We start from the raw sequence: 14146 nt of genomic DNA, 5'->3' as shown, positions 1-14146 counted from the left end.
CTTTGTCTAAATGCAAATTATTTATTACTTTCACATCTTCCTGTGGTAGATGTGAACGAGTTTTTTTTTTTTTTTTTCTTACTGTATATATATCACACTTAAAAGGAAACAAGTAAATCATCGAGAGTTTATTTTACTTTTTTACAAAAACAAATTATTCATCGATTCGAGTCTAACCTAGTGTATTTAAAATTTCTGGCTCCGTCCCTGAAAATGTTATTTTGTGCATGCTTAAAAAGTCCCCAGAAATAAAATAATCGCTTTTAAGATATTAAGGCAGTGTTACATATTTAAATAGCAAAAAGAAAAGAAAAGAAAAAAAAACCGTTGTTTAAGCGCGTGGCGTGGTTGAAGAGCGTCACAACACCTATAAACTTGAGAACTGAGAGACGAGAGTGTCTCTCTGTTGGTCTTACCAATTAATAAAAATTAGAAATACGGAATATTAGCGTAGTTTTAACGAAGACGCGTATTTTAATATTAGCGTAGTTTTAACGAAAATATTGGCGTAGTTTTAACGACGCGTCTTGGCCGTTTACATATACGTGTCTTCGTAACTCATGGCGTACATTCGCTCTCTCGCTCGCTCTCTTGCTCGCTCTCTCGTTTCATTCGCTCTCTGACAATCTATTCTGTTTCTCTATTGCTCTGTGTTTCTGTTTTCGCTCTGCAATTTGTGTAAGATTTTCATATATTGTTTTTGATTCTTGTCTTTCAATTTCAGTTGGTGGGTTTCGGAATGGGTGTCCGATTCGGTTTAACCGATCCCATTTCGTTGGATTTCCCAACTCAACGCGATGTGGAGAAATCCAACGAAATCGAGATGATCCTGAGAGAGAATGGGGGATATGCCGGCAGGCAAGAACGGGTGCTTATGGAAGAGGTTTTAGGGCTTCTCGATCGGGTCGTTAAAACTTGGATCAACAATATTTCTAGAGCCAAGGGTTTCGCTGTGGAGTCCAATGCTAGGGTTTTCAGTTTTGGGTCTTTCAGGTTAGGAGTTTATGGGGCCGGTGCCGATTTAGACACTCTATGTGTTGGGCCTGTTTATGCTTCAAGGGAAGTTGATTTCTTTGGTGAGTTGTATAAGATGTTGGAGTGCATGACTCAAGTTACTGAGTTGATTGCTGTCCCTGATGCTTATGTTCCTGTTATTAAGTTCAAGTTAAATGGAGTGTCGGTTGATCTAGTCTATGCGAGGCTCACTCTTTTTGTTGTTCCTGATGATTTAGATATGTCCAGTGGTTCTGTTTTATCGTGTGTCTGCCCTCATGATGAGCAGTCCATTCGGAGCCTTAATGGTTGTCGGGTTACTGACCAAATCATTGGTTTAGTCCCTAACGTGCGAACTTTTCGCACCACATTGAGGTTTGTTAGACTGTGGGCAAAGCGCCGTGGTCTTTATTCCAACGTTGTTGGATTTCTTGGTGGTATAAACTGGGCGTTGCTTGTTGCTCGCATATGCCAACTTTACCCTAATGCATTTCCTAATTTGCTAGTGTCTCGCTTTTTCAGGATCTATTCGGAATGGCGTTGGCCAAATCCAATTATGCTCTGCGAGTTCAAAGAAGAAGACGGGCCTTCATTTCTTGGACAACAGGGTTGGGATCCTAGAAGGAATCCAAAGGAGAGGTACCACGTGATGCCTATAATTACTCCAGCTTATCCGTGTGTGAACTCTAGCTACAATGTCTCCTCCACTACTCTGTGCATCATGTCTGGGGAGTTCAAGAGGGGAAATGAAATCTGTAAGGCTATGGAAGCAGGACATGAGGCTGATTGGCATACCCTGTTTGAGTCGTATCCATTCTTTGAGGAGTGTAAGAATTACTTGCAGATTAGCATCAAGGCAGGGGATGCGGATGACTTTAGAAAATGGAAAGGCTGGGTTGAGTCCCGTCTCCGTCAACTGATATTGAAAATTGAGAAACATACTTCTGGCATGCTGCAGTGTCGCCCATACCCAGGTGACTTTTCAGACAAATCCCTACCTTTGCATAGCTCATACTTCATGGGTCTACAACGTAAACAAGGAGTTCCAGTCAATGAAGGTGAGCTGCATCATATTGATATAACAGGATGTGTTGATGAATTTAAGCGTGCTGTGGATGAGTATGTGTCAAAGAAGATTGGAATGGAGATCTGTGTTTCCCTTGCAAAACAGAGGGACATACCTGATTTTGTATTTCCTGGAAAGTCTTTGGGGAGAAGCCAATGTGAAGCTAAAGCAAGTGTTCAAGATGTAGCAGGTTCAGGTCAGAAGAGAAAGAGAGTGGATGATAATGTGGAGACCGACTTTGCTAGGTGCACCAAGTCTGTACGTTCCTATCAAAATGCTCCCGCTGAAGCTTTCCTGAGGTGCAATCAACCATTGTTGAGGCTCATACATGGTTATTGAGTACTCAAATTTTTGTTCCTAGGAAATGTAGTTTAAGAGTTTAAGTTGCCACTCTATGTAAGTACTATGTACAAATTGAACATACAAATTTTAATGAAATACATGATTCTTTTTTCAGAATTGTTTCCCTGCTTGCTTTCTTTGTTTCGTTGTTAGCTTGATGTTAAATATGCTTGATTTTAGTTTAATTTTGTATTGACCCAGAATTACAGGACAACAAGGGAACTTGTTTAGGAAATAAGTTTTAACATTATCTCCCTGCGGTGGAAACATGCATTCTTAGCAAAGAATTTTCATTATAGTCAAGAAAAGAATTCAGTATAGTTTGGTTTCAATCAAAAAAAAGAAAAAAGAAAAAATCAAAAAGAAAAAAAATTCAGTATGTCTACCTACACAATGCCTACAAAACACCAAACAATTGCATCTAATGATAACACATGAACTTCATACGTGATATATCAGTTTCCTTTTTATATTCCCTTCAGATGTCAATGTAGTCCTTTAATTGTTAAAGTAATTCAAATGCAAGCTACCTTTTTCATTTGAAGCATTTTTTTTCCACCCAGAGAAAAATCGGAAAATTTTATAATGTGTTAATGCATACGAATAATGTGATGAGAAATTTTATTAACACATCCCTAATTGCTAAATACACATCTCATACTTAATACACCATCTATTAATTTTATTGTTTTAACATTTTATTAGATACACATACCCAAAGTTCCTACAATACCCTTATTTGAATACACAACTTATTCACTAAATATATGACTCATTGACTAAATACACATACTTTTCTAGATCCATTACTCAATTTATTCAAAAAAAAAGAAGTTCACATTAGTGAGATTTTTCTCAAAATGTTTCATCTTTTCTCGTACTGTTTTACCTCATTGACATCTCCTCGAAGATTTTTATTTTTTTCTAAAAGGTTCCACCTTGTTAAGATCTTCCTCGAGGGATTTCATTTTGTTAACACCATTGTCCATCAGTTTTCCTCGATAAAATTTATTCTCAAAGAGTCTCTTACTCAAACTGATTTCAAGAATTCTTGAGCCTAACGAATTAAAATAAAACAAAACAATATATCACTTAAGTCCTTGACTGAACTTTTAGCATTGGAATGCTCAATTTTGTGTAAAACTAAAATCGATTCTTGGGAACTATTGCATAGTATGCATATGTGGTTTTAAAATATTGGTACTCGATTCAAGTTAGAATTTAAAGTGTTAGAAGTATAATAATTAATATGAATGTCTTAAGCATGATATTTTCTTTACTTTTGATATGAATGTCTCTTTTGGTAATTTTACAGACCCATAAAGTCTTATATAATTTATACAAAAAAAGAGATGTGTATCTAGCATTTAGGGATGTGTTAATAAAATTTCTCTATGCATCAACTTTGTAAATTGAGTCTTTAAACCAGTAATATACTAATATTAGTCCTCGAAGTTGTAATATGAGTCCTTAAATATTCCCTTCAGATGTCAATGTAGTCCTTTAATTGTTAAAGTAATTCAAATGCAAGCTACCTTTTTCATTTGAAGCATTTTTTTTCCACTCACAGAAAAATCGGAAAATTCTATAATGTGTTAATGATGATGCATCAACTTTGTAAATTGAGTCATTAAACCAGTAATATTAATCCTCAAAGTTGTAATATAATCCTTCAAGTAGTAAAATTTTCTAGTTACAACATTAATAATCATGTGTCTTTAAAGTGGTAAAATGTGTGTTTAAAGTGGTAATTGAGTCTTCAAAGTGATTAAAAAAAGTTGTTACAATTTTGAGGACTTAATTACCACTTTAAGAACAAATGAGGACTAATATGGTAACTAATTTTTTTTAACAACTTTAACGACTCATATTACAACTTTGAGGACAAATATTACTATTTTGAGGACTCATTTTATAACTTAAGGACAAAGTTGATGCATCGTATACATTAACACACCCTAGCCTTACGTAAGAAAATCTATAGAATAACTTCTAGTGTCTGTCTTCACAGACTCTACCAACGCTTCCAAGGAGCCTAATATAAATCTACTTGTATTGAATCAACTTTTATGTACCCTATTGAACTGAAAAATATTTTTGGATATACAATACATGTAGGTAGGGCTAGTTTGGTATTGCTGTGACTTTAAAAAAAAAACTGATGCTGTTGTACTGCGAAAATAATCAGCTGTGAATTAAAACAGTTTTGTGTTTGGTAAATATTAGTTTTAAAAGTGCTGCCAAGATAAAATTTATTAATTTCTAGTGTTTTTAGTGACAGCTGCTTTTAAAAGTTACATTCAGGTAGCTTCTAAAAGCTGCTGCTAGTGACTTGTAATTTTTATAAAAAAAAAACTGTTTTTCTTTCATTTACCAAACATTATAAAATCTAAAAGTTTGGATAGAAGTTGATTTTTTTAAAAAGCGAAGCTGTACCCAACTAGGCCTAGTCTTAACCCTTAGGAGTTATAATTCATCCCTTAGGCTTTTCTTAATTCATCCCGTATGAGTTATAGTTCATCCCTTAGGTCTAAGCGAACCCTAAACCCTAAACCCTAGAAATCTCAGATATAGAAGACAACTTTAGGAGTTTGATAATGGAACAGAAAAATTATTTTGGAATCAAAGGAATTCAAGAAAGTAGCTGACATTCTTCTTGCGACGAAAGAGTTCAAACATGAAACTTTGAAAATTTTCATATCTGTTTCAATTCCGGTCCAATTTATTTTAGAATTTTCACTTACAAATTATATTCATATGTAAAAAAGTTCAAAAGTAGGTTCCATCTCAAATTCTTTTTCTCTTGATTGGAATAGTTGGTTTGCTGCTCAACTTCACTGCCAGACCAGAACAATATTAACTGGTGTAATTTATTTGTTTTTATGTGTGGGTTTATTTGGAAATGGACAAAAAAGGTGATTTTTGATTCTGCCTTCATTTTGCCTGCTTGGCCTGAGAAAGTTATTTGGAGTTATGTTGAGGAATGGACTAGTGCTCAAGCTAAAGCTAATCTTAATTCTACTTTCAGTTACACTATGTTTTCTTGGTGTAAGCCTCCTGAGAATTACTTTAAGTTGAACATTGCTGGAACTAGGTCTTCTAATTTTGGAAAAATTGGTGCTGGTGGAGTGCTTCGTGATCATCTTGGAAGTTGGGTGGATGGTTTTCAGATTAACCTTGGTACTGGGGAAATCCTTGATGCTGAAGCTTGAGTCATCTTGTTTAAGCACTCAATTGTCAACCATGAGATTGAGTCAGATTCTGCTGTGCTGGTTCAACTCATGCTTAAGTCTGATAATGGGATTCATCCCTTAGGCTCTTTACTTGATGGTTGTGTTGCAATGATGGCTAATTTGCAGAATGCAAAACTTAATCACATTTTCAGAGAGTGCAATATGGTAGCTGATGCTTTGGCCAAGGACAATATCAACCATGATCTTGGTCGGATCACTTTTGTTGATGTCCCTACTCATAATGCTCAAGTTTTGGACGATCTTGCTAGTGTTAATAGAGGAAGAAGAACTGGACTTTGCTCCAATATTTAGTTTGTAGTTTTTTGTTTTTCTTTTTATTTGGGCTTTTAGGTCCCTTTTGTAACCAATAAAAAAAAAAGTTCAAACGTTTCCAGACCAGATGGAATCGGAATTACCTATCCAAGTCGCAGCCAAAAGAGGTTTCCTCTCGATTACTTAAAATTTCTCCCCTAAGTCCATAATAATCACCATAACAAGGAGACTAATTCGTCTCACAAACTGTCTTTACAATTGACTAAGAAATGAATCTCACATGATCTACAACTTTTCATATTGGCCTGGTTTTGGTTTTGTACCAAATGTTTAGTATGTTGCTCAAAAACTTGGGGATCCCATAGAGAGATGTTATCTGAAATTTCTGTCGAATAAATCTAAAATAATATCAAATCCGGGAAGCTAGATGGCAAAATCCATATAATATCAGTGTTTGTAGTTCATTGTTGAAACTTGAAACCAATAATTAACGTTCAAACATATACCTCATTACTAGTTTACTACTTCCTCTGAGAACAATGAAGAGAATGTAAACATATAGGTTTACAGTATTCAGTTTTACAAAATCATGTACAAAACATACTCGTACAGAAAATAATCATAGGTGGTAGTAGAGAGCAATACAAGAACAAGCTAGGGAAGAATATGGGAACGGAATATCAGAGGGTAGGTACAGCAAAATCCACTGCTCCAACACTGCAAAAGTACACAAGTCAGTCAAAGTGGCATTATCAGTTATGTGGCAATAGTACATGACTGATAATAGTTTATAAGAAATATTTCAAAACAATTCCAGAAGAATTTTATCTTTTAGGCTCCTGGCTTCTATTTTTCTTTCGGGGTCCCTTTTAGGCCCATAAATGGCGTTATCAGTTATGTTGTCTGTACACAATCAAAGTGTGAACTATGTCTAAACAGATAGTTTCCTCTACTATACAACTTTAATATGCAACTGCTGCAGATATTTGAGAATGTGCTTCCCTCATACACAAGAGGTTTACCACCCCAGTCCCCAGGGGATGAGTGCTGTCATGCACTTAGTTTTTCTTTCCATTCTCCAATTAGCAATTCTCAGAAAACCCCCAAATAGTTGGGCACTGGTCAATGCCATAAAAACAATATACGAGCACGGGAATTTGATATGATACTATCATAATCCGATAACATTCTATCAGATAATTATGTGAAAGTCACATGCATTTAAACATACCTAAAATATCAAATTTTGAACAGAGAATAATCACACATCACAATTCCCAGTATACTAGGTAAGAGAAAGAATCTTTTGATGCTAACTTACCACAGAAAGCAATGGTCCCTGCTTAAACTTGTCATGAAATGAAAATGCTATAGGCTTTGGACACTCCCCAGGTCCTCTGATAAACCCACTGTATTCATATTATAGGAAACCATAAGCAAAGGCAACAACCTTATCCATTCTATTTGTCAGTGGACTGTACTAATTTAACATACAACATTTAACAACTATTATAAGGGAAAAGAAATGAATAATAACAAAACAAAAAAAGAGCAATAAGAATAATCATCTCACATTAATGATGCAGAGATTAGAGGAGTCCTTCTAACATCATAGATGGCAATAAGACCACTATACAACTCATCGCAATCTTTAAAAGATACAGCCAATCGCTCTCCCGAAGCATCCCAAGCTATCTTCTCAATGCCCTGACTGAAGATAAAAGCATAGATCAGAACTGTCCTCAAAAAACATTACTATGTACAAGTGGTATAAATTAATACATATTAAAATATATTTGAGATTTTCTAACTTACAATGGTCATATGAAACACTTAGCTATTTTGCTAAAGATATAAGATAAAATGGACACCAAAAGTATCTAATTGACAGGTTCAAAAGAAAAATGACACACTATGAAGTTTAGGAAACTTAAATGTGTTACTACATCAAAATAAAAAATAAAAATAAAAAAATAAGAAGAGAGAGAGAGAGAGAGAAGAAAAAAAGGCAGACCAGTTCGTATATCCCACATACCAAGAAAATATGATACACGCAATCACCTTTTGTATGAATCACAATTGTAGACAGTCCCATTGAATAAAATCAGTTAATCAAACATGCATGGATATTACTGAAAATGTAAAAACAGTTGGAAATGCTTGTCTCTACCTCTTTGTTAAGGCTGTAATCTCTGGTAGTTCAACAGGTAATAGGTGAGCATCTGGAAAAAAAAATCAGTGAAAAGATAATAGCCATAAGATTTCATCAGGTCCAGATAGTTCTTCAATACCAAACGAACAGTTTATCCATCTTGACAGTCAGTATCGTCATTCATTTGAAAAGTATATTTTGCGAGTTCTAGTGGCCTCCTTGAAAAAACATCACGTTCTTTCTATCATTCATTTGAGAAGTACACATGATTGAACAAAATTAAAAATGCAGTAAGCATTGACACACAAGGTGCGTACCGCCGGCCTCACTAAGCAAAGGAAAGGAAGCTGTTTGTGTTCTTCATACTGAAAGTTAATGTGTCGGAAAATTTATTGAAGTCGTACAGACTCAAAAATAAAGTTGAAATATACGAGGCAATTTGTACAGAAGATCAGCTTTCATATTGTTTACGCAATAAAGCTGTTGCATGGTAATTGCTCTAAAATGACATGATTTGAACTGAATCGACTGAGTGACATTCCATCACAAATCCTCCATGATGTAGGCAATAATATACAGCCTGTTTTTTACTAAAGGGACTGATAGTTTCTCGTTATCTGCTAGCATAAATTAAAGGCTCAACTTGACAGCAGATATATTACTGGAGATGATTTAGCTGACATCTGCACTAAGGCTTTTCCGAAGACCGCCTTTGATTCTATTTGCACAAAGCTGGAGTTGATATCTGCTTCCCAGCTTATAGGAAGAGTCATTAATCTAGGAGACCTAATTTCTTAAGTCAAGATCCTCACTACTTGAGTTTAAGCACTGACCGGAGTTGATGTCTGCTTCCTGGTTACAGGAAGAGTCACTTATCGAGGAGACCTAATGGCTTAAGTTAAGATCTCACTACTTGAGTTTAAGCACTGCCTGTTTAAAATTCATTATCGGCATATTGAAGTCAAAAGCAGACTATTAGGGAACTCTGTTTCTCAAGAAAGCCAGCTAATTTCTTTATGTGTGATGCAGTAGCGAATCTCTTCTCCCTCACTCAACTTCCTTCATCAACAGAGATCATAACGAAAGATGCAATTTTCAATATTTGCATACTTCATATAGAACTTTAAAGGTTCATCTCTCTCGACCAGTTCTGGTTCAAAGGAAGTGTGATCGATGGGACCAGACTTTAGATCTCTCCCCATATGGTTGAGTGATGCAGAGACAGACAGAGACACAAGCAGCAAAAGCCCCTAGAAAGCCCTCTTAATAGTAATGTAGATATCAATACTAAAAGCTTCAACCAGCTTGAAGATTTAAATTGTTGCTCAATGTTTCTAACATTTCATCTTGTATGTCTACAGCTTTCTTTCATTGGATGCCCTTTCTACTATGAGGTGTGTAACATACTTCTCATGTCAATTAAGCTTACCAAAAAAACATAGGGGAGAACAACAAATGAAGAAAAAAAAAGAGCACATTGATGTCAATGACGGGCTCAAACATAACCAAAGTCTTGTTTCGCATAATATATATATATATATATATATATATATATAATATCATACAAACAAATTTTAAAGTAAGCATGCATACCCAGTGATGGCGGCTTTGAAGCAAAGTGAATGGACCCCAAACTTGAAGATTTAGAGAAAGCAAGAAGTATCATACGCCCATCAGGATCCCATGATGCTCCCTAGTATGAAGACACAAATAAGCATACGGAAAACTGCAACTGATATATGTTGGACATTTCTGCCCGACCAAGTGTGCTTTTAATAGGATTCACGAGTCAGTGAGGCAATGAACAAGCAGAAGTTGTATATTACAATGGGTGATTTAGTTGAAAAGCAATAAGCCTAACCTTTCCAGTTGCTAACTACCCAAGAAAGTTCCATTCCGAGCTAACTACCTAAGAAACTTGACCATTCCTCACAACAAACATACAGCATACCTGTCAGGAGCCATTCATCGCAAAGCAATGACAAGGATAAGAAAAAAAGGGGAACTGCTATCACTGGCAGACCCAGTATAGGGCTACTTGGGGCTGGTGATGTCACCAATTTTTCTCCCCCGAGGGCAATTAGTAGATGGTTAAGCGGATTAAGAGACAAAATTTACTTATTATTAACTTTCAAACCCCCAAAGCCTAGGTAGCTTCTTACTCATTAATCCACCACAAACCCAGCCTCTTTTTACTGAAATAGAGAGATCAGCCGCCTGACCCTATAGGTTAAGGTATTCAATACAATAATCAAAACTGATTAAATTTAAATTTATGATCTGTAATTTTTTTCCTTGATTGAATGGGAATATTTTTCTTTTGAAACAGCCTCTTTTTATTGTTCCATTACATATTGTATTTTTCACTACGCCCCCGTAGAGACGAAATCCTAGGTGCACCACTGACTGCCATGATGCAGTTTACTCACTGCCTAGACACCAGGATCAACAAACCCTAGGTTTAGAGCTTATAAAACACAGATTTTGTAGTACAGCAACAGAGAACTTTGAATTAGGAATCACACGAAGGCTTCTCACCAAACTAGGCTTCACACATATATTCTCATCACATGAAAAATTTATACATACTATGATAAAGGCATGACTTGCCATTCGGCACTTAAACTTATTTATACTTGAACAAAGTACACATCAACTAGCAATAATTAACTAGCATTTGAAACGACACCAAGCAGAAACTACTAAACCTGAAGCATAAAAGACTTAATAAATGAAACTTTAAAACTACTAAACCAAAACAGAAATTTGAAATGACACAAGGCTTAGAGACTGCTAGAATCAGACTCAGTCTTTCCCTCATAGCTGCAGTAATTATCTTGACAGCAATTAATCAAGCCATATGGAAAGGGAAAAATTAGGTGCTCTTTTTTCCATTTCTTTCGCTCATATACCTTAAAAGGTTTGACTAATGATGTCCTCATCGAGCTACTTTTGATACTGCCATACACTCAAAATGACAGCATGGTATAAAAGCTACCTATCTCAATGATCTAAAACATTGGTAGCCATATAGGTCATCACTTAACATGCATCTACAAAATGAAACTGTAGCTGACCTTTACAAAGCCGGTAGTTGACGACCACGATTCAGATACCCATGTGTTTGTCTCCCAAAGATAAAACGATCCATCACTGATTAGCAATAACGGAATGATCAGCTTATTCATCCTAAACTGGTATATGTTCAATTAAGTTTAAGACAAACCAAACCAAAGGGAACTATTTAAAATATGACAGTACAATTTTGCAGAGAAAAAGTAATCGCCAGTTGGTGACCACTTCAGTATTGATATGCCAGCTAGTCCGCGTCGAATAGGTGTCCCAATCCCTAAGAAAGAAGAGAAGACAAATTACAAAGTAAAGAATATGTCTTCTGCTTCAACAGTATAAAAGCGGCTGATTTAATCACCAGCAAAAAAGACGTGTTAAAAATCAAATAAACTAAAAGTACTAGATCCTGAGGAAAGCAGATATAAAAAAATAAAAATAAAAAAACAAATAAATAACATACAATTCCATTAGAAAACAAGACACATATGGTCATAGAAAAATAGGAATAAAATCCCAAATGCCCGTTTATCATCTTTTACTGATCTTCAAATGGTTTAGCATATTGGGCCATTACAAAGGATTAATTTACTTTAATAAAAGCAGTGCCAGTTGTGCACGAGTATATGCAATCCTTTTTCAATCAAATTGATAAAGATAAACTGATGGTATGCAGTTAGGCAAGAAACAAGCCAATGTCAAAGTGTCAGATCAAGTCCCGAGGATAATTATTCTTTCCCTTTCTATCCACAACAAACAAACAAGAGTAGCGGACTTATATTATCCATCTCAGAAAAGCTTGTCCCCTCCCTCTACAGTACTTCTAAATTTTCTTTTACCAAACCAGCAATCAAGGCAGTAAATTAGATGCAGTGTGTCAGTTTATAGTGCCATGCATACTTGAACACAGTGAAACGGTATACTGGGCGCATGAGCTACAACAATATTTATGAATAATACTACTATACTAGGTATGGTTATGGCGATGTAGTAATAGCAAGCTAATGCAGAAGAACATCAACTTTAAGACAGATAGAAAAATGTCATCACGCTAACAAAACATTCAGTAAGGTCGAAACAGTTACTATGACGCAAACATCAAGACAGAACTCACAATAAACAGAAGTAGCAAAAGAAGTAAGTAGTATATGGTGTATACCTTGAGCAACATCCCATATGGTAAATGATGAACTCTCATAAGAACCAGAAGCCAAATATGTACGTACATGTCAAGGATATTACAAATAGCCATAATGTACAAAGTAAGGGTTAATATCAATATAAGGCCAGAGCATGATTTAAGAAAAAGAGATAAGATGCATGCAAGTTTCTGTGTATTTCTGCAACCAAAGGCAAAATATAAGCAAACAATCTTTGAAGGCAAAAAAAAATTCGCGTGTCCAAAAAACTAGTACAAGTTGCAAGAAACCCTTCATTTTGATGCAGTTTGTTTTCAATATAACATAATTTAACAAAGAAGTGAGTTTGTTTGGATATCTTCCATCAGGACTCCAGGAAAGCGCAGTAATCTGTTCCTTGTTATGACTCCGAAGAAAATCCACCAAAGTATATCGGATTCCAGAACCTCTGGAGAGAGTTCCCAAGAAGGAAGAAGCACCAGATCTCACAGATGCAACACTGCCAGGGAAAGAAGCGGCCCAAATGCAGATCCCACCACTGAAACAATAGTCCCACACAATAAAACACAATCGGTGTTAAGAAATAGATACCCACTCATAAAATGTACAATGTCACCAAGCAGGAACTCATGTTACTTGCCTGCATGCCACAGCAAGTGTTCTCCCACCATTTGGCCTCCATTCAAGTACCTTGACGTCTTTCTGAGATTCATTAGCCAAAATGCATGGCTCCTTCCCTTCTGTTAAATAAAAATCGCATGCAAATATACACGAGTCAAGCCAAAGACAAAAGCCTAACAAAACAAGCCATCAAAATTGACACAGAAAGCAGATCATCATCCAACCTGAATCCTCATAATCCCGAACCAAAACTTGATTAGAGCCACATATAAATGCTATAACATGTTTATGTGGGTGCCAGCTCAGCCCTTGAAGATCAACTTCTGGTAACAAGCTCACCTACACATTGAGTCACAACTTTAAAATTTTAAAACCTCGTTGCATCACAAATTTGTATTCTACTGTTGTTAACTCCACAATGCAGCGCCGCGCCTGTGCATTACAAACTATACTGCACTAATGCGAATTTCGCTAGTAGCTCTCCAAACTAAATGAATGAAAAAGTAAAAGTATGTGAAAACAAAGGAGAGAAAAAGCAAGATACATGGTTAGGATGGAAGAAGCTTTGTAGGAATCCCTTTGTTGGAGGCGTTTCGTGGTCCGGAGTCGGTGGAGGCCCGACTTCTGATTGAAATGGAACCGGGCTGAATGTCATTCCCTGTTAAACACACAAGAATATATCAATTTCACATGAAATCAATGAATTGATTATGTAGAAACACACACAACAATCAAAAAAATGTGAAGGAAACACGGACCAGAATCTTGCCGTAGGTTTCTTTGGCTCCATCATCCGAGAGGTTTTCAGAAGTGACTGTATCATGTTAGGAATTGATGTAAGAGTTAGGTCGGAGAAGAAGAAGAAGAAGAAAGAGGGGTTGGGACTTACTGAGGTCGCGATTGATTTCGCAAACGGTGACGGAACCGGGTTGGGGAAAGCAAGGCATTTCTGGGTTCTTCTTTCCACCCAAGAAGAAGATGAAGACAACAAGAGTGGACTAGTGCACTGCGTTTTGAATTTACGGCTCTGGTTCCCCAACTTTGAGAGCCTTTATGGTCTTTTATCGTCTTCTTCTTTTACCCTTTTCGTTTTTTTTACCCATTAGTCTAAACACTTGCGAAGTAAAGCCAGTAAAAGACTACAAATTGATGCTCAACTATCATCCAATAGAATGATGCAAAGCCTGAAAATCTTAGAGTCTACATGTACACGGCATGTAATGTAAATATATGACACTAGGTGGAATGATTAAGATGT

The 14146-nt window shown here is 36.1% G+C and overlaps 2 protein-coding genes across 2 annotated transcripts; one reads left to right on the top strand and one right to left on the bottom strand.

Moving 5' to 3' along the window:
• The first annotated feature begins 638 nt into the window (after positions 1-638).
• LOC101304216 (poly(A) polymerase-like) lies at positions 639-2546 on the top strand. The gene has a single exon (XM_004306430.1). It carries the CDS (start codon positions 740-742, stop codon positions 2396-2398), a length of 1659 nt encoding a protein of 552 aa, XP_004306478.1. The 5' UTR covers positions 639-739; the 3' UTR covers positions 2399-2546.
• A 3798-nt stretch (positions 2547-6344) lies between these two features.
• Positions 6345-13925, bottom strand: LOC101303931 (aladin-like). The gene is made up of 14 exons (XM_004306429.1): positions 13778-13925; positions 13647-13702; positions 13433-13546; positions 13113-13227; positions 12908-13007; positions 12626-12805; positions 12288-12346; positions 11321-11408; positions 11137-11212; positions 9653-9752; positions 8078-8129; positions 7481-7618; positions 7229-7316; positions 6345-6624 (listed from the first exon to the last, which is right to left on the bottom strand). The coding sequence occupies exons 1-14, from the start codon at positions 13833-13835 to the stop codon at positions 6562-6564; spliced, it is 1287 nt and encodes a 428-aa protein (XP_004306477.1). The 5' UTR covers positions 13836-13925; the 3' UTR covers positions 6345-6561.
• Between the last annotated feature and the right edge of the window lie 221 nt (positions 13926-14146).

This window comes from Fragaria vesca, linkage group LG7, assembly GCF_000184155.1.
Source record: "Fragaria vesca subsp. vesca linkage group LG7, FraVesHawaii_1.0, whole genome shotgun sequence".
Taxonomy (NCBI): domain Eukaryota; kingdom Viridiplantae; phylum Streptophyta; class Magnoliopsida; order Rosales; family Rosaceae; genus Fragaria; species Fragaria vesca.
Note: the sequence above shows the minus strand (reverse complement) of the source record. Positions and strands in the feature narration are given on the sequence as shown.